This window comes from Telmatherina bonti (genome assembly GCF_933228915.1).
Source record: "Telmatherina bonti genome assembly, chromosome: 11".
Lineage (NCBI taxonomy): Eukaryota > Metazoa > Chordata > Actinopteri > Atheriniformes > Telmatherinidae > Telmatherina > Telmatherina bonti.
The window spans coordinates 22,424,299-22,444,347 of NC_136629.1; the positions used below are offsets into that span (position 1 = coordinate 22,424,299).

General features: G+C 39.5%; 1 protein-coding gene across 1 annotated transcript; it reads left to right on the top strand.

The window, feature by feature from the left end:
- Positions 1 to 123: 123 nt before the first annotated feature.
- Positions 124 to 18,986, top strand: kcnk12 (potassium channel, subfamily K, member 12; the record flags this gene model as incomplete). Its single annotated transcript, XM_079249140.1, has 2 exons — positions 124 to 463; positions 18,094 to 18,986. The coding sequence occupies 2 exons, from the start codon at positions 124 to 126 to the stop codon at positions 18,984 to 18,986; spliced, it is 1,233 nt and encodes a 410-aa protein (XP_079105266.1).
- Between the last annotated feature and the right edge of the window lie 1,063 nt (positions 18,987 to 20,049).

Sequence of the window (20,049 nt, forward strand, 5' to 3'; positions counted from 1 at the left end):
TGTCTGTAGAAGTGCAATAAGAGAGCAGGACAGTGACTTCCAGAGGATGCCTGCTGGCCGGTGAAAGGCGTCTCCGATGTGGAGCTTGTCGCTGTCCGACGCGCGAGTGGTGCTGAAATTTGGATGATGCCTGGCCAGCGACTGCAGGGCTGCCGCTCCCTGCACTTGAACGAAGACAACGGCCGCTTCGTGCTTCTCGCCATCCTCATCTTACTGTACCTGCTGTGCGGCGCTGCGGTCTTCTCGGTTATTGAGAGGCCCTCGGAGGTGCAAGCTCACGGCCGCTGGAATGGGACACTCCTCAACTTCAGTCAAACCTTCAACATCAGCCTGCAGGACCTCAACTCTTTCCTGCGGGAGTATGAGGCTGCCATTGCCGCGGGGATCAGAGCTGATGCTCTGAGGCCAAGATGGGATTTTACAGGGGCTTTTTATTTTGTTGGAACTGTGGTGTCGACTATAGGTGGGTGATCTCTGTAGCATTCATTGAATCCCTTGACTTTTGTGACCATTTCTTTAATGTGTTTTCCAAATACATCTGGGATAACATTAAAACCACAGGCTCAAACTGACCTTTAAAAAGAAAACTGACACCATGAATTCTTAGTATCAATGCAAACTAAGAGCACACTCTAATGTGTAATTTGAGTCCATATGTTGTGATGAATGCTTAAGTAATCCCATCATGACTTTCAGTGTGGATGTCAAAAGGAGTGGAGTGACCCCTGTGGAGCGCTTTCTTTCCATTGGCTCCCAAACAGAGTAACACACATTTAGGCTGTGAGGGACTTTGAAAATGGGGCGACATCTGACTTGTTTGCCATTTGGAACAGCACTCATCCCTGGTTATAGGACAGCACCCATGGGTGCAGCCTCTCTTTTCTTGCCATATTTCCCTTCAAACTAGCAGGAATGTCAATTAGAAGCCCCTTCTGGTCCTCTCCCCCCCCCCCATTTAACATTTACTCATGCAATAGGTCAGAAAAGAGCAAGTGTCCCTCTCAGGGTTACCCCAGGGCCAGTGTGTGGCATTCTGCATGCCTGATAGCTCCAACACCCACTTTGACCCCCACACCCACCAGACAAATATAGAAGACACAACTCTCTGTGAGTAAGTGAGTGTGAATGGATGAATGAGCTGCTGATAACACTCCAGGTAATAATCAAAGCTGACAGGAGTTTTTTTCTTTGACCTTGCCCTCCACTCCAAAAGGCAAACATACATTTACAATGTGATACCCCTGTCTGCTTTTAATTGAAAACTGCACTGAGGCAGGTGATGATAAAAAAAAAGGCTTAGTATGGGTCCCCATGAGTACTGGATTCTCACAAGCAGAAACACCTGTCACAACTTTATTTGCCGTGGACCTATCAGGAGAGCTTTATTGGCCCTTGCATCTTCCAATGTTAGATACACAAATACACTTATATGGAGCACAGTGCACTCAGTCTCATGGGAGGAACCACAACAGCTGTGTTTGCTTACATGTCTGTGGCAGGTTGACATTTTTCCTACTCCAGTTGTCATGCAGCATCACTGTCTTGCCTGTCAGGCGGATCATATTAACTGACTCAGCTGCCTGGGCAAAAATAGAGGGAAAAATGGTAATGTTGAGATTCTCCATCTTTTCAGTATTTGTCTTTTTCATAAGCATGTGAGGGTTTCTGTCTGGGGTATTCATCTTGCTTTGATCTCCTCCGACCCCCCCCCCAATCCTCTGGCTTGTGTGCCACTTTTTCTGCATGCTTGTGAGCTGCTGATATAAAAGGGATTTGGGGGCCTCCCCACACCACTCTTTATCAGAGCGGCATCCCCCTGTGCACTCTGGATGCTCCTCCCAAACACTTCCCCTCTCTGACTCTACGGAGGGAGAGGCTTCAAATCAGCTCTTTGCTCCCCTTGATGTATCTCCACTGCATCACTTTGAAGAGCGATAGCACAGCCATGACCACGTGAGGAGCTTGTTTACAGGGGAGGGGTTGGATGGGATCTCTGCCCATTAATGTTGCAACTGATATGCCGTTTTAGAATTTGAGAAAACACTAAAAGAAATGCTACACACATTGCAGATTTCTTCCTTAACTGTGGGGCTAAACAGCAGCAACACAGTGCACTGTTTGATGTTTTTAGTTCTTTGAAGAAATTTAAACAAACAGCTGTTCTTGAGTTTTTGATGGCAGTGCAGTGTTTTCCTTGGGCGAAGCCCTGAAATTTGTGCGTAACTCCAGTTTTTCAGATTATGTGAGGACTTCTCATTCAAGCGGGCTGAACAGCTGACACTGAAAGCTCCTTCTTGCCCTTGGAAATGTCAGCCGACAAGAACAACTTCACTATGCTGTGCTAGGTTGTTCAATCATAACATACAATCATTTTCAGTCCAGTGTCGCTGAAGTCTTTGAGCTGGGAGCAAAAGAAGTACAGTTTCCAAGGGACTGCGGTGTTCTCCGACTGCTGGTTGGGATAATCATTTCCCCAGAGGGCTGTAAACACCTAACAACTGAGGTGATCCTATGATATTTCCTTCTAGAGCCAACTGCAGCTTTCTGTTTATAGTCCAGAGTGAAGTATGAAAAAAAGAAAGATGGAGTTTCAGGAAATTTGAAATATTGTGTAATTTGTTCCTTAAGTGAGCAACAAAACTCTTGTTATTCCCATTTGCATGGTGTAAAGTACTATTAGGGCTGACAAGCATAATAACAGGCAAAGCTAAGACGATGACAAAGGTAAACAGTATGCATTTGTACTAAGAGAACTGGCTCGTTCACTGTCAGATAGTCTTGTTTTATAGCTCCAAATGACTATTTCGGGAACTGCAACGAGGAAAATAACCTATAAGTTATCATCTTTTAACAGCTGCAAGTACATTAAGTAATTACTTGTAGAATCCAATCATTTGCCATCTAACTAAAGCCATCCTTTCCCCACAAAGATGGAAAAGTTCACACAGTAATTCTACTGATTTCAATGTGAGCCACTGTCACTGTAACATCTAGTCGGATACAAGCAGCTTGTACAGGATGCTGATTGGTCTGATCCGCTGTGTCTGAGACACAACCCGCTTAAAGATGGATTCCCATAAGTTCCAAATCTTACAAATGAGCACGGTAATGTAGAATTATAAATTTGAGAAAATGCATTTTTATGCATTTGACTTCCTCCCAAAACAAAGCTGAACTGAAATGAGAAGGCAATGCAGAAGCTGAGCAAAATGCTCCAGTCCACAAATTAGCTGTAATCGGTTTTTAAAGCACAGTTAGGATGTCTGGTGTGACTAATTTCGAACACGCATTATATACACATTTTTGTTGTTTTTGTTGTTCAGAACTTAAGGGCCTTTAGTTTGTTAATGTTGTCTTTAAATCATCAAACTCTTGGTTGAGTTGCATTGGCCTGCATTTTTAATGCCTGCTTCACTATTTTAATTCTCATTAAAGAGGCTGCAAGAGTCTGCTCTGTAAACACAGATTCTGTCAATACAAAATCTATTTATAACCTTCAAGGCTGACTGACAGCTGACAACTGCCAATTAGGACAACTCTAGTTGTTTCAGGGCATGTGTGTCTTATTGTGAGTCAATTCAATGACATTTCAGAAATATGTTTTGTCAGTTCTGAAGTCCTGTTGGAGAAACACATCCAAGAGTCAAGTGATGGCTTTTAACTTGTTCAGACAGGATGGACAAAGCCGGTTAGGGCAGTTAGTTGTTTGTCAGTTTTGTACATTGTGGTTTGCACTGTTTATTGCTTAGGATAGACTGTGTCCTGTCTCTTCTTGCCCCTGGCAGCTACTGCAGCTTCTAGCTCACTTGCCACCACCCACTCATAGAGGCCACAAAGGCAGACAAAGCAAATAGGACAGTTTAACAAACAGCACGGAACAGGCCCATATGCGGCTTTGCTTTAAATACGGTCTGTCCTAACCTCAGTGCAGCCTGAAACATGCAGATGTGGAGAAATAGCAATTATGATCCATTTATACATAAGAAATATAGTCTCCTCCATCATCTTGATTCAGATTTAGACTGTTATGAATAGTACATATGGATTCTGCAAGAACAAAGGTAATCCCATGATCTTTCTGGCACTAAATTATGTTTATACGTTGACTCAAGTAACTATGTTCTGTAGGAAATGGGAGGTTTGTTCATTTTAAACAGAGGTGTTTACCTCAATAACATCCCCCTTGCTCTCTCACCATGCATGCACACAATTTACACAATGCATATTTACTCCGGGTCTCTCTGACCTGGCCTCTGTCATGCTGCTTCCACACATTCTCCTTCCTCCTCTCCACAGCGGCTGCAATTTACAGAAGAATTTTAAAAAGTAAGAGACCAATTTCCTTCTAAATCCTTTCCTGCATGAGAGATTTATTGTACTACTCATGTTTAATCTTATATTCTGAACTGTAGTTTAAAGCTTAGAACTTTCTTTTATTTATTAACATTGTGAGATTGTCATTTTTACCATTAACTAACATAATCACAGATTGCTTCACTCCAGCAGCTGAGCACGGTAGTTTTTTTTTTTTTTACTTCTCGGATAACTGCTAGCATATAATTCTCCATCATTTGTGACCATGGTTTCTTGCTGTGTGATGTATTTTAAGAAGTACAGTTACTCCTGAATAATCTTTAAAATATTACAGGAATGTCACAGGAACACTACAGCCAGCTTCACGAGTCTCTTTTGGTTAATCTCCACCAAGTGAATGCATGTATTTGACAGCATTGGTCTCTCTGTCCATCCGTCTGTCTGTTAGCAACAACACTCAAAAGGTTATGGATGGATTTTGATCAAATTATCAGAAAATCTCAGAAATGTGATTAGGAGCAAGTGATTGGATTTTGGGGGTGATCTGGATCACTGCCTGATCTAGGAATTTGTTTTAAAAAGATTCTTCACTCTTGGGAGATAGTGATAATTTTGTCATTACAGCTTCTAATTAAAAACGAATGCAGACAATTTCTGGAAAAAAAAAAAAAGACTTGCTTGTAGTTACTTCCTGCTTTGAGTTTTTCTTGCTTTTTGATACCTTTCTGCATTTTGGAGGTCTCCTCATACACTCATTTCTCTTTGACCTAACCGTCAGCTCGAAATGGGTCGAGGTTTGAACAGTTGTCTTTCTATGTGGAGGTTGCATGTTCTCATGGTTGGATGGCTTTGGGAAATGTTAGACAAAACGGAGAGGGGGGAAAACCAGAGATATACATGTTTAAAAGTATTTTGTGTGCATTCAGCACCACAGACAGAACCGTGGACCTCACAGCAGATCCAGTGCTGATATTTCAGAGCCATGATGGAGACAGAGATCCCTATTTCCATAAAACCCAGTCACACCAAGGACAGATTTGTCTAATTATACTAAAAAAGCCCCCTGCCCTTAAACCTGTATAATGTTGAAGAAGTGTGTGTTTCAAAGGACACAGAGAGAGAAATGTGCACAAAATCTAGTTCATAATCGACTTCACCTGTATTGTAACATCGTCCACCTCATTGTTATTACATTACAGGACATAACTTTCCACTTTTTGCTCAGGTTCCCTGCAGTCACACAATTTTTAGCCATAGATTAAGAGCTGGTTATGGCACAAATGTAGCTAAAAGGAAGGCTGATAGAGGATTAAAAGTCACTTTTTCTTTTTTTTAATTTTTTTATGTTAGCTCTGCTTTGTCTCATAAAAAAAAAAAAAAGTGAATTTCTTTTACAATTAAACTACATAAAAATAACAATGGTGTATCCTGTCAAATGTTGCCAAAGCAAGGCAGATATTGTCTGACACAGCACTATAATGTCGGCAATATGGTCTTATATGCTGCTGTACTGTAGTGGCTCTGCCAGGGAATACAAAGGCCAACATAAAGAGCTTAAAAACATAAGATGAGCTTCTTTGGAGACACTAATTCAGTGTTTCGTTTCGATATTTTGATGATCAGATGATATGTGCAAATATTTCTGATGAGGACAAGCTCTTTTTACTTTGTGCACTTTGTATAGTGTGAAGAGGTGACATGACAAAAATGACAAGTTTAATATGTGGTGCTAAAACTAAAAGGGAAAAACCTACTGTCACCTATGTCCTCTTTTATGTTTCTGAAGCCTTAGGACACAGTCGGTCTTCCTGAGAGGAGATTTCTTTCTGTAACTAATAGTCCTGCTCCTCAAACTGCTGATTTTGCAGCTGAGTCTCGTTGACTCTCTCCTGTGAGGTCTACAACTATTACATGCCTGTCTGACCTGGGCTCATGTACCTGAGGGACAACTGTGAGCCAAACGTATTCTCTGTATTGCACTTTGTAATTCACATGCTGATGAGGTTACAAGACAATGTCACCGCAATCTGGTGACGCCTGCTTTCGGCATTAAAGCAGTAGGAAAAGTCACTTGATAGACTACTGAGCATTCCCAACAGCAGGATGTGTTTTGCTTTGATGTAGTGTTCTTATTCAGATTAACCACTCTGTGCTGCCTTGCTGGGACAAAACCATCTGTGTTGGTGTGTCAGTGTATATATGCTATCAGGAGGTGGGTAGGATGGGTTTGCAATCTGTGAAAGCAAATTCATAGCTGCAAAGCAATGTGTCAGACTTGTTGTAGCTGTCTGTTTCTCACTTCAGCATTGTTCCTAGACTGTTCCAGACACTGCTGATTTCTATCTTTAATCCAATGTTAAACTCCTCTGTCCACACGCTTATTTTTAGTTGTCCTTTCAATCATTTTGATACTATCAGATGTGTTTCTGTGCCAGAACTGCTTGTGTGCTCCAAAAATGAAAGCAGAACATTACAAAGTGATGGATCGTAACGCGGGACGTTTACGTCAGCTACACCACAGCTGGTCGGTAAGACCTGTTTCCAATACAGTGTGTTTTTCCCTCTCTTGTCCTTAGACCTCCTGGGCTGCTCTGTGAAATCACAGTCTCAGAGGAAATGTCACAGGTAAAAATGGAAAGCAGAGGGCCTTCAATCACATGAAAGGGCCTAGTGGTCTTTTTTTGATAGTGTACCACTCAGCAGACATTTATACTTTCTTATGCATGATCAAGTTTAGCTGACTAATTCCACTGCAGTGTAGGGCCTGTTTAGATTAAACCAAATTATGCAAGTTATCATTCACCTTAAATTTTAAAGTAGGAAGAGCACAAGTATGACTCAAACATCAACGGATCTGTGCTTTTTAAAGGGGCACAGTGTAACATTTGGCAACTAGGGACACTAAACCTGTTATTTTCTACAGGCCACAGGACACTGTTGCAAAATTAAACAGTTTCCATAAAAATTAAAGCCCACAGTCTAATGTGCTCTGAACTACATGGTGCTGCTGAATGAAAGCTGTGTGTTTAACGGGATTTCAATTTTACTGTAAATTGTACACAGATAGATAGATAGATAGATAGATAGATAGATAGATAGATAGATAGATAGATAGATAGATAGATAGATAGATAGATAGATAGATAGATAGATAGATAGATTTGCTGCAGCATTTTGGTTCAGCTGGAGGATGAAATCTCAACCCTAACCCTGACACAATAAAGAGATGCATTTGTTGCATTAATTGTCTTCAATGCGAATAAACAAACATTTCCAGTTAAAAAAAGTATTTCCAAGGTTTCCTGTGGAATAATAGTAAGACCCTTGTCTTCATGTTTTTTTTTATGCAAGGCCGACTAAGGAAACGGTGAGAGATAGTGTGTTCTCGGAATGTGTATTTCTAAGGACAGCAACAATAGCTTTATCTGAGTTAGGCTGCCACATAACAAAACTCATTCAGGCCTTTGACTTTCCTGAAATATTATATGCTTTTATGCATATAAAAAGCATATAATTTATGCTTTTTATATGCGTTTTTCACGCTTTTTACAGTAAGTTTCCTAACTATCAAGAAACATTTCAGTCTAAACTGATGCTGGCAGTATTACTACCCTCAAAGTACAGTTGCTTGACACGGCTACTGAAACAGAACAAAGTTTTCATCTTTTTGGCTAATTTTAACTAATCCTAAAATCCAAATCAGTTTGAAACTGACTAATAATGTGTCAATACTTAGTCTCATCTAGCACAAATCCACAGACTCAAGACCTCAGCCATCAAATCTGGAAGTAATTTCTGCTGCAAAGTCAGCTTAATTTTGCTTCGCCACAGCCAAAAACCAGCCGCCAGAGCTGATACGAGAAGATTTTTAAGTCTGGCACAGTTGTGTTTTGAGCTCAGCAGATTACAGCCTGGCATGCTTACAGCCACAGAGTTGATCTGCTGAGTTGGGTTGACAGCGTTTAGTTGACGAGGCAAATCTTGACACAACCATTGTATATGATTTTAACTAGTTATCACCAATATATTGTTAGCATAGAAAATGTAAATATGCATTAGTTTATAGTTAAACTGTCACGTGCTTAAGGCAACTAAGAGAATAATGATAATAATAAAAAGTTATATAAATAGAACAAAAACATAAAAGCAAACCAAAACAACAAAAATACATATCTTAATTCTTATATCTCATTCCCTGTTTGGTCCACTCTCTTCGTATCTTCCTGGATACTTCTTGGTGTCATGTGGAAATGCACTTCTGTATGTGTGTGTGTGTGTGTGTGTGTGTGTGAGGCAAACCTGCTGAGAAGCACAGACTTCAATAAATCCCCATCATGCTGCTGTACAGGATGCTGCACACACCTCTGCGCTCTCTCGCAGCGGGTCATAAATCTGCCCTGACTTGCTAAGGCGTTTACTCGCCTACATACAGTAACTCAGACCCAACTCATCATGGCCAAGTGATATCAAGTTCATTTTAGAGGACACAGCATTTTCAGGACTTCCTCCTTTTCAATATGATTTGCATTCAACTGATTCTGCTCTTTACACTGACAAGGCAAAGGGAGAAAAAAACCCCCAAAATGTTCCCTATCAGGTCACCATGTAAAATTCATTCTGCTCTTCACATTTTGATCATTAAAAATATTGCTGACAGCCTCAGTGGCAAATAGGTTAAAGTCAGGAAAGTTAGGAAAGTTAAAACTGTCCCCAAAAGCAGAGCACCCTTTCTAAGGAAGCATTCTTCTTCTTGCTACCTCAAGCATTGAAAAAATGCACGCTTGGAGGCCTAATATGTTTACAGGTAACAGGAACCCTCCATAGCAATACCATCCCTGCATATTTATCAATCCTAATAAGCTAAAAGAAAATGATTCATGCCTATTTGCTTGCAGGACAGCAGCTACACACACTGCAAGAAGGGAGCTTTATAAAACTAAATGCTAACTGGACGCTGTGATATCATTTAGAGTAAAACAGTTTGACATAGATCTAAATCCTCAAATTCGAGCACTTTGACCTGGCAGAGTAACAGCATAACTTGTGGGAGAGTTAGAGAGAAACACATGAGTCACATGAGCATGAGCATGTACTAGAATCTGTATGACAGTTCATCATTACTGTTAGAAAAGATAGAAGACTGTGCCATCTCTGGAGCCTGAGAGCATGGATCACACATCTGAAGTCATGCATATTACACACCTGCTTTTATCATATAATCCCTTTGTATTAGACTCTTCTTGATGAGGAGAAAAATGTTCTCTCAGTAAAATCTTGTGAGCTTCTGAGGCTCCACTGAATGCCCCCCCCCCCCCACCTTAAAACACACATACACAAAACCTTTTGCCAATAAGAAACACGGATTTAGATGATTATGTCTCTGCTTTCGAATGTAAAGAACAATTATCCTCGATAAACACCAGGATTACTTGTAGCTGCATATTTTCTCCTCATGCCTGCCTTCACAAAGGATTCTCCAACCTTCAGGCTGGTGCAAAATGGGCCCATTTAGTATGTAGAAAGTAGTGCGTGATCTAATTAGGAGCAACAGAGCATTTCTTCATCATTTTTCTGAGACAGCTTTCTATGGTTTTTCTATGTGAGTTCCAAGATCATTATTGCAGCTGTCAGTAACATAGCAGTCCCTGACAGGAACCCAGTCGTCATACAGCCTTAAATTTCATGGACCTGTGCATTCACTTTTCACATTCCTGAAACGTAAGTATTGATTTCCCACTGGCATCTTATTTGATTGTTTCCATGTGGTGACAAAAAGTCTGAAGCTGCTTTGGAAGGCATGTGATAGTACAATGAGAGCCATGTCAATATTATCTATCAACTGAATCTGAAAGCTTATCATGCTGATCTGAGGGCAACGGGGTTTCAAAAGCTGGACCTGGACAGGTGTGTTTACTTTGCAACATAAAGTAAGAGAGCTTTATGAAGCTGAGCTTTTATTCAAACACTGAGAGAAATGCAGGGGTAAAGCCTTTAGATCAGTCAGGCAGAAGCTATTAATCTGATAAGAGAGTGGCTCTTCAGTGACCAGATTGGACAAAATCTCTGTTACTGATTGCATATGAACGTTCAGTGGAAGCTCGTTTTATTTTTGCTTGCCTAAGCTCTGATTTCCCCATCTGATAGCTGACTTTTCAAATCCCGTGAAGATGAAAAACAATTCAAAGAATGAAGACAAAGGAATAAATGTAGGCACACATCCAAAAACAATGCAGTGTTTTCTTTTAGTTTTTTTTTTTTTTTTTTTTTACTGACAAAAAAAATCAATATAGACTACAGTGGAGTCATCAGTCCTCCAGGCTCTCTTTGCTCTTTGTGATGAATTAACCAGTTTTAGAAAAATCTGATTCACTAGTTATAATATCAAAAGACAGAGTATTTTAGGATGGGATTGGGTTTGTTTAATGCTATTAATTCGGACAATATGCATATGCTGTTACACTTCTAATTTATGTATCTATATTGACCCGTTTTAATTGGTGTCACCCACATAGTTCTTTACGATTGGGTTAGTCTAATATTTCTTTGGATTATTTCTCATTATCAACACAGAACAATTACCGTTAATCTGTACTATGTGTGGGTGAGCGGCTGGAAATTAAAACTTTCATTGATTTGATTCAGGGGGCCATGGAACTGTTTCTGCATTTCTTGGCTCAAAGTGTTTTGTTTCTTTTTATTTTATATTATAATAATGCAAAAACTGTTCAGTCTCTACATGCAGCAAAAGTTGCATTAAAAAAAAAAAAAAAAAAAGCTCCATCTCACACTGCAGTAGGGCTATTACCATCTATCACCTTTTTTAAAAAAAAAAAAAAAAACTGGCAGAATAATGTGAATATTTCTATTATCAAGTCTGCCAGTAATCTTGGCAGCTCCTCAGCAGATGGTGTGGTGAGGATGTCACAGGTCTGGCCATGTTGCTGCTTCCTCAGCCCTCTGTCCTTTCCACAGACCCCCGCCAAGCCATGCTCGTGACTAATGATTTCCTGTTCGTCACATAAGCTGGTCATCAGAGGGACGGACATGCGTGTTGTTCTCTGCTGTTGCTCTTATCAGGCCAATTTAAGATTGTTCCCACTGGTGGGACACTGCAGGTTCAACTGGGAGCTTGTCTTTCAGCACATTAATTGGAGACAAGGGGAAATAGTGCGCTGACATTGGATTTTTGGTTTGCAAAACATTCATGTAATGAATTGGCATGTTTTCAAATCATCAGGGAGTTGTGTGAAAGGATGTTATCTTCGATTAAATGCAGTGGCCATCAGGTGAAAGATATAACATAAAGCTAAGGACTGGGAGCTTTTAAATGGCTTTATTTTTTCCTTTGTTGTCCCTTACGTATTATCTTAACAGTTGTTGTGTAAGATATACTTTTCCTTGTAATATCTAAAGAACCTGCTGGACTCGTGCATCAATTACATACACTACATGCATTTTTTCCTAGAAAGTCATCCTTTTAAAAGCATCGTTATTTAGATTCACATTACTACATGAGATGTTGTCATTGTTCAGGTACAACTACTCATGTTATTAAAGGCTATAACCTGATGTCTTCATTAAGCTATGCAGCAGTGTAAATCTAGTTCTCTGATAGCACTATATTCATTTTAAGATAATCTGAGGGAAGCATGTCATATGTAGATTTCAGTCTGTGGATGTCACACCAGCTCAATAAATCAAATATTCACATTAGAGCTGAAAATAAACTATAAGGATGCTCAAACAGTACGTCGGGATTGAAGTTACAGAGTGCTGACTAAGATACATGGTCCAATTTAATTTAAACAGGAGACTAATAGTGTTGCAGAGAGATGATTGTAAAGTAAGCTACAGCATCCTGTAACCACTATTATTCTGTGAGGGAAGATATAAGAATGAAGAAAAATAGAAACGTTTCTGTCTTTTTTTGTAAAACAAAAAGACCACAGATCAGGCAAAGACAGACCCCAGCACCAGTGTCAGCAGCCTGACAGTGCCAAAGTCTGGAGCTAGTCATGCAAGGCACTGTTGTCAGACACGAGGATCCAGTCTACCACCACCATCACATAATAAACTAGAACTGCAAGGGGGAGAAGCCATTGATCTCCCCCACAACCAGATTAATACTTAAAACAACCAGTTTACTTTTCAATAGATCTTTGTGAACACTGGGTGATCCAGATCACTTATAATCAATAATAATATTAATAATAATAATAATAATAATAATAATAAGTTTTATTGTATTAATCCCAAATGGGAGATTGGGCTCTTTAGCAGATGACAAGAGAGCAGTGGGTTTACAAATCTTGGTACTTGAGGAGTTGTGGGGTCAAGGAGCTTTGTCCAGGACCTACAGTGCTTCACTTCTTAGGTAGATCATGCTTGAATCCACGTCCTCCATACCCAACCTTCCTCTATAACTACTAAGCTACCACTCCACATAACCTGCATGTTTTATTTTGTCATGTACTGTGTACTATGTCACAGCGATGTATGTGAGTGGGTGTGAAAAAGAAAGGAAAAATAATTTTCTTTCTTATTGCTTGACCTATGTAATGAAGTCTTCATCCTTTAAATGTCTAGCTCTGCCGCTGCGGTGATATAAACAAAACTCTAAACTGGACCGCCTGGTTGCAGATGTGCTGAGGAATCCAAAACATAAACATTTTTTTTTAAATTTTATCAGAAATGAAATGAAAGTTTAAAAAAAAATTAATAAATTAAATTAAATTAAATTAATTAAATGAAAGGAAGGCAAGGAAATAGATAAAATGAAATAATGATTTCATTCAATTTTTATTCCAAAATATAAACATTTTATTTCAGAAAATGAGCAGTAGTTAAAGCCCTGTTGTAGTAGCCCAGGGCTTAAAGAAATGAAGATTCACACACTCTGATGCTTTTCGGGATTACAAAGTCTAAAAGGAGTCATGCTTAAAATGTAATTTTGACACGACAAAAGGACTCTAGCCGCAGAATCTAATGGTGATTGACTTTGACAGATCTCTTTCTTCTTGTCTCGAGCCCAAACACAGGAAGGGAATCAATTTATTGATTAATGCCTTATGATAGAGAGTGAAATGCCTCTTTTTAACTTGTTTGTATTGGTCTTTTTGCTGTTTAGTTGTTCCATCGAGGACCAAAACAACTGAGTCATGGAAGCTCATTCTAAGTTCACGGAAAAATCAGCAGCAGGTTGATCTTCTAGTCAGACATGTTAACATTACTTATTGTTCATGCTGTATGTTTAATACTTTCCTTTGAGTGTTTGTCCTTTAATGCAGTCTCTGCTTGTAGTGTCCAACATGAACAAATGCATTTTTTTTTGTCAGGATGGATAATTTACTTTATTAGTACACAAGGCTAATGTTAACAGTTTCCCATCCACTTTAATAGAATACACCCCCTGGAGTTTCTGCAGCAGAAAGACACTGAGAACACAAGGGGGGGAGAGGTGTGAAGTCATATTCACTTTTCAGCTAGCCTTGTAACAGCTATTCTTAAATGACGATGAAAAATGATGAAAGGATAAGTTTTACACACTTAATGGAGATTATGGGATTACCAAAAGAAACCTCTGCTGATCTGCGTCTTTCCAGGTCAAAACTTAAGACAGGAACAAGTGCTAAACTCCTTGGCCAGTTTAAGTCCTATTGAATTTCCAATAAAGTTATCTAAGCGTGTGAGCCTGACTCTGAGGGATGCAGTTTAGTGCAATTGTCGTCACATGGTTTTGTGTCAGTTTTTCTTGGTTTTAACACAACAGATAAATTCTTTGCTAAGATCATGTTAAGGCAGTGTTTATGTCAGCCTTTTAATGGCATATTGACATAATAAAAACAGAAAATACCTCCAGGTTCAGCCTTCAACCATGATGCATTTCCTTTTGTGAAAATGACTCAAAACCTGTCACACTTCTGCGATCACATCCATAATGGGAAATAATGTCCACTGCCTCATTGTGTCAATATACAAATTGCTATTGAAAAGCACATTTCATCATTTGTTGCCAGAGGATATTTCACTCCTGGAACTGCAGCGTGACTGAACGCTGGACTTCATAGGTTACTTAACTGCTGTTGTTTTGTTATTTTTTGTGTTCCCAATTCTTCATGTAATAAATGCCTTCTGAGGGTTGTAAAATTAGAGCACTTCTCCAACTAACAGAGTGCCAAAGATTCAATATGTCTTCAATATGTCAATTTGCATTTCCATTAGAAATTTGTGCTATTTGTTTACGTCCTGACTTCACTGTGCGACTTAATGAACCATTGTAATTTACCACTGAAGTGTAATGAGAGCTGATTGCTATAAATTGTTTTCACTGATAACTGCTGTGAACATGTGATTTGCTCTTCTCCACTGGTGATAAAAGCCAACCTAAATGCTGAATGAAAATACAGTCCAGTAATAATCTATAATCTATTAATCCCCCATTTCAATTTCTTCCAAGTCCAATAAACCAGTCAACCGCTTTCTGCTTCTTCTTCTCTTAAGACTGTCAAATTGTAATTAATGGATACAAATGGTCCCATCTCCATAACTTTCCTTAGTTGAGTCTGCAGTGTGTAATTGTGTGCGTAGCCACTAGAGTGTCACATCATTTTCCACGTTGCGCCGAGCACACTTTATTTAATGTTAATGAATAAATATTCTCCTAGGGCTCTGATTAAATTGGATTAACACACATATGATTTCCTGCTTTATCAAGTCTTACTGAATGAAATGGCTCATGTTGGGCTTTTTAGAAAGGTCAGAAACCAGCTTATCACTCTGCTTACATCAGTTGTGGCATTTACTGAAGCGTTTTAAAGCATGAATGAAGAAGTTTTTGCGAGCAGATAACATTATGTTTGCTAGCAAAGTCTTTGTTCTGTATTCTCTGATGCATCTTGACACAGTAGCAATGGCTCTGAAATGCAACACTGAATCAATGCCTGGTGCCTTTTCCTCTCTTAGGTAATTTACTTGGTAATGAGAGATGGTGCAGAAGGCTGTCTCTTTGTGCACTGAGATCATGTAATCTGTTTTCCCCAACGATTCAGTCGGGTCAGAGAGTCTTGGACTAATTAATTAACTATGAAACACTGTGATAAGAGTTTCTCTGAAGGACTTAATTTGGATAATCGCTGCTCCTCACCTTTCTATAACCTAGTATTCCCTTAGTATCCATTGCTGAACTTTGTCACTATCATAAAAGCAGACGTTTCAGTGTTTTGAGTGATGCATAAAGCTGTGTTTGTCTGAGGCCATAAGATTTAAGTACTTGTGTGTACATGCATGGGATATATCCCCCCTTGTCTATTTACCAATCTGTATCAATCAGTGTTGATCTAAATGACCAGACATGTCAACAGAAGACCCGTTTGAGAGTGGTTTTCACTGCCGCAGATAAGGTCAAAAAAGCCATTTTGGCTATCATAACGGAAGTATTGTCAAGATATTGATGTCATTTATTACCTGACAAGGATGGTTGGTAGAAAAAGGGGAAACTCTGCCCTAATGCTCAGAGGAGACTGAAATGGATGATGGAAAAATCTATTAACCTTGGCCTGGAAGTGAACTTGTTGATCTTTCTGCACGATTTTATTTGTTGACAAATATACCATCTGCTATTCTGTTGATAAGGGACATGACAGCATGTGTGTATGACTGTATGTGGGTGTACGTGTGCATTGCATGTCCCCACAATGGTTCTGAGATGGAAATATAAGAACTTCATGCAATGCATGTGTGTGTGTGTGTGTGTGTGTGTGTGTGTGTGTGTGTGTGTGTGTGTGTGTGTGTGTGTGTGTGTGTGTGTGTGTGTGTGTGTGTGTGTGTATAGGAGCAAAAGGTTTGCACATAAAAAAAAGGAAAATCATCAGAGGATTAGGAGTGCAGGTGCAACAGGTATATCACAGGTGCCTCTGTGTGGATTTTGCTTTGCTTGTTTGTATATTTTTGCATATAATATGTTTTAGAAAAAATACGTAATTTTTATATAGTGACAAAATTATCAATGCAATAAACATTATGCAAATACTCCCGGGCGAGATCTGCACATGAATTTACTTAGCAGTGTGCTTTTTCTAGCCATCATAGTGCCATGACTCCAACAAGCGCACATGATGTCAGTCAGTCCATTTGGTCTAGAATAAGCCGAAACAAGAAATAGGGTTTTCCTTTTACACTGAGTCAAATAAATATGTTCTTAATTAGTTTCTCCTCTCTTAGAGGTGGAAGTTTAAGTGCTCAAAGACATTTATATACAATTTGACCTTCACATACACAGACCCTCATCAGCATATATTACCATCATAGATGCACCTGACACCTTTCAGGACTAAAAACTCCTCCTTAAGCATGCAGCAAAGGCCAGAAGATCTCCCCCTGTCACTCTTTCACATAACCTCTCATATAGCTCAAACACTTAAGTAAATTTGAGAAAGTCAAGAAGTCTACATTCTCCATGTGTTGTCAGCGCTTTGTGTAAAATTATGTTTCACATATTAAGGTTTCTTAAAGACACACAAATACTAAATAACATCAGCTTATATTATTTTATTGGACCTCCATTAAATGTGTCAAATGTATGTGGACATGCATCAATTACTAATGTTGGAACATTGTCGGTATCAAATAGCTTTTGGTCATGTATGATTTCAAATTCATTTTAAGAAGGAAGCATTGTTAAGAGCTACAGGGGATAAATGTAATGATGAAGATATACTGATTAACCATCTCATGCATGCAGATGATTTGGCCATTGTTTCACCCTGCAGTGCTGGGTTTCAAGAGCTGCTCACCATTTGTTGTAAATATGGTTTAAACTTTGATGTAAATTATAATGCTAAAAAGAGTTCTATTATGATTTGTAGAGTAAACGCGGATAGAGACCTGACCTTTCCATCCTTTTATCTATCAGGACAAGTACTTCCTGTCTGTTCTAAAATCAAATATTACATATCACATAATCACAGATGATATGACTGATGACGCTGATATGAATAGACAGCGTAGTTTTTATACATGCAGGCCAATTTGCCGACTAGAAAATTTTCCTGGTGTTCAGACAAGGTTAAAGTGGGGTTTTTTTTAGGCCCCTTTGTACTCCTTTTTATACTGCACCTTTATGGAGTAATTTTAAAAAGGCGACCATCCGTAAACTTCCGGTTGCATATTTTAAAAAAAACGTATTCCCCAGAAGAATACGTAGACAATCATGTCTACGTATTCTTCTGGGGAACTTTTTTGTAATCCACAGCTTATCACATTTCATGCTCTTTTGAGATGATTGATGTTTAAATTCATATGTCGTCTTGATGGATCTTGTAAAGGGATTATAAGAATGTTCACCCAGCCTTCTTTCAGTACCATTAGCTACCAGTCTGCTATGTAGAAGCACTGATACACTTGCCTCTTTTAAATATGTTTATATGTCTGTATTGTTGTTTTTTTTTCTGTTTTTTTTTTTTTTTTTTTTTTAATGGACCTAGAGTCAGAATAAAGCAAAGAAAGTATATGAATAATTTTACTTTTCCAACATTTCTGATTTGATACGCAGCCTCATTAACATGCTTAGGTTCCAGTGTAATGCTTACATCCTTTGTTTTTAAATTATTGTGAAACTAGGACTTTATTTCTGGAAACTTCATTTAATCTGCTGGACATGTAGGTTTGAGCTTGTTTTCACAAATTGCTTCCTCATCGCCATTTCTCACGTCCTTTTGGTGAGAGTGTGTTTTCATCCTCCGTTGTGGGACTAACTGTGTGATATCTCTGTTGTCTCCACAGGATTTGGGATGACAACACCTGTGACGATTGCAGGCAAGGTGTTTCTGATCTTTTACGGGCTTCTGGGTTGTGCAGCCACTATCCTCTTCTTTAACCTCTTCCTGGAGCGTATCATCACACTCCTAGCTGTGGTGATGAAGGCCGTTAGGGAGAGACGAATCAGGAACAGTGGTTTGCTCCCACCAGGCATCCGTCATGACTTCTCAGCTTATTCTCTCCCAGGATGGAAGCCCTCTGTGTACCATGTGATGCTGATCCTCGGCCTGTCGGCCATCACCATCTCCTGCTGTGCGTCAGCCATGTATACCCCGGTGGAGGGTTGGGCTTACTTAGACTCACTCTACTTCTGTTTTGTGACTTTCAGCACAATCGGCTTTGGGGACTTTGTAAGCAGCCAAAGCGCCGCTTACAAACACCAAAGCCTTTACAGGGTGGCCAACTTCTTCTTCATGCTGATGGGCGTGTGCTGCATCTACTCGCTATTCAATGTTATTTCTATCGTCATTAAACAGGTGCTCAACTGGATGCTGGAGAAAATGAGCTGCTTGTTTTGCCAGCGTTGCAATAAAGCTAACGCCTTCCTGGGCAGACGCAATGCCATCCGTCCAGGCTCCAGGGGTCGCAAGGGTCGATTAGGCCAGCCGTCTGACTCAGATGGACCTTGTGATAGTGACACAGAGGGGCGCAGACTATCAGGGGAGATGATCTCAATGAAAGACCTAGCAGCCTCTAACAAGGTGTCACTGGCCATCATGCAGAAGCAGCTCTCTGAGTCTGCCAATGGATATCCCAGGACAGTCTGTGGCAGCTCATGCCATAATGGTTTTTCTGGGGGGGTTGGCGCTCTCGGCATTATGAACAACAGACTGGCAGAGACAAGTAACTCCAGGTAGAGCACGCAGAAAGACAGAAAATAAAGTGTGGAAGCTCTTTCTTCTCCTACTCTACAACAAATCCCTGAAGTACTTTTAAAAAGGATTGCCATGTTACCTGTTATGCATGATTCATGTGCTTTTTCAATAACTTTGATTGGAATTGTTAAGCTGCTGTGTAATACAAGTAACAATGGAGATTATTTTAGAAATTATTTTAAAACGAAGGCATGACGAGAGACTTATCAAAGCATGGGATCCACTCATCAACCATGTCATTAACCTCAAGCCCAAAACGAGAACAAGTTGCTGCGAGTCACTAAGATATCAGAGTTTAACTGCAGAGGAAATAGTTTGCTGTGATCACGCAGTATAACAGACTTTTTATGACAGTGATGTTGTGTTGTGGAAGAGCTGGGCGAAGCATTCAGCATTGTTTTTACTGTCCTGGGATTCTGCCAGTTTATTTGAATGTACATACTGAATGCTGATAAAAAAACAAGTATAATCTCTAAACAATATAGCACATACCGATCTATGCATTATACTGTACTTCTCATGCATTTTGCACCATTTCTAAACCATTGACTCTGCAAACCCCATTTTTCTTATTTTATCCTCAGGTGATTCATTTCATGTCTGGGGGAAATATGGTGAGTAGACTTTTTGAGCATGGCCATGATGTAGCTGAATGTTAGTGCAGTATGATTTTCTGGTGTCACACTGACAGGCCACACAGAGTTATTTCCTCTCTCTTATAATGGATAAAAGAGTAAAGATGAAAAATAAAATGGATGAGAAATGGATTTTCATTTCTCATGAGAGAGCTGAACTGGCCTTCTTATCAGCAAAGCACATGTTTCAGTGGCTAAAGACGTTGACTTGAAGGGAAACAGCAGTCATTCCCTTTTTTTCCTCTTTTTAAGCTCACAGCTTTCTGTGGAGAAAACAAAGGGGTTCTGTGTTTTAATTACTCACTGAATGCAACATGCAGACAGGTATTTGTAAAAGATCAGAAATAAGGAATATGTTTGGGTCTGTTAGGAGTGTAGAGAGGCATACGAGAAGGCATGAAAGAGCTTGT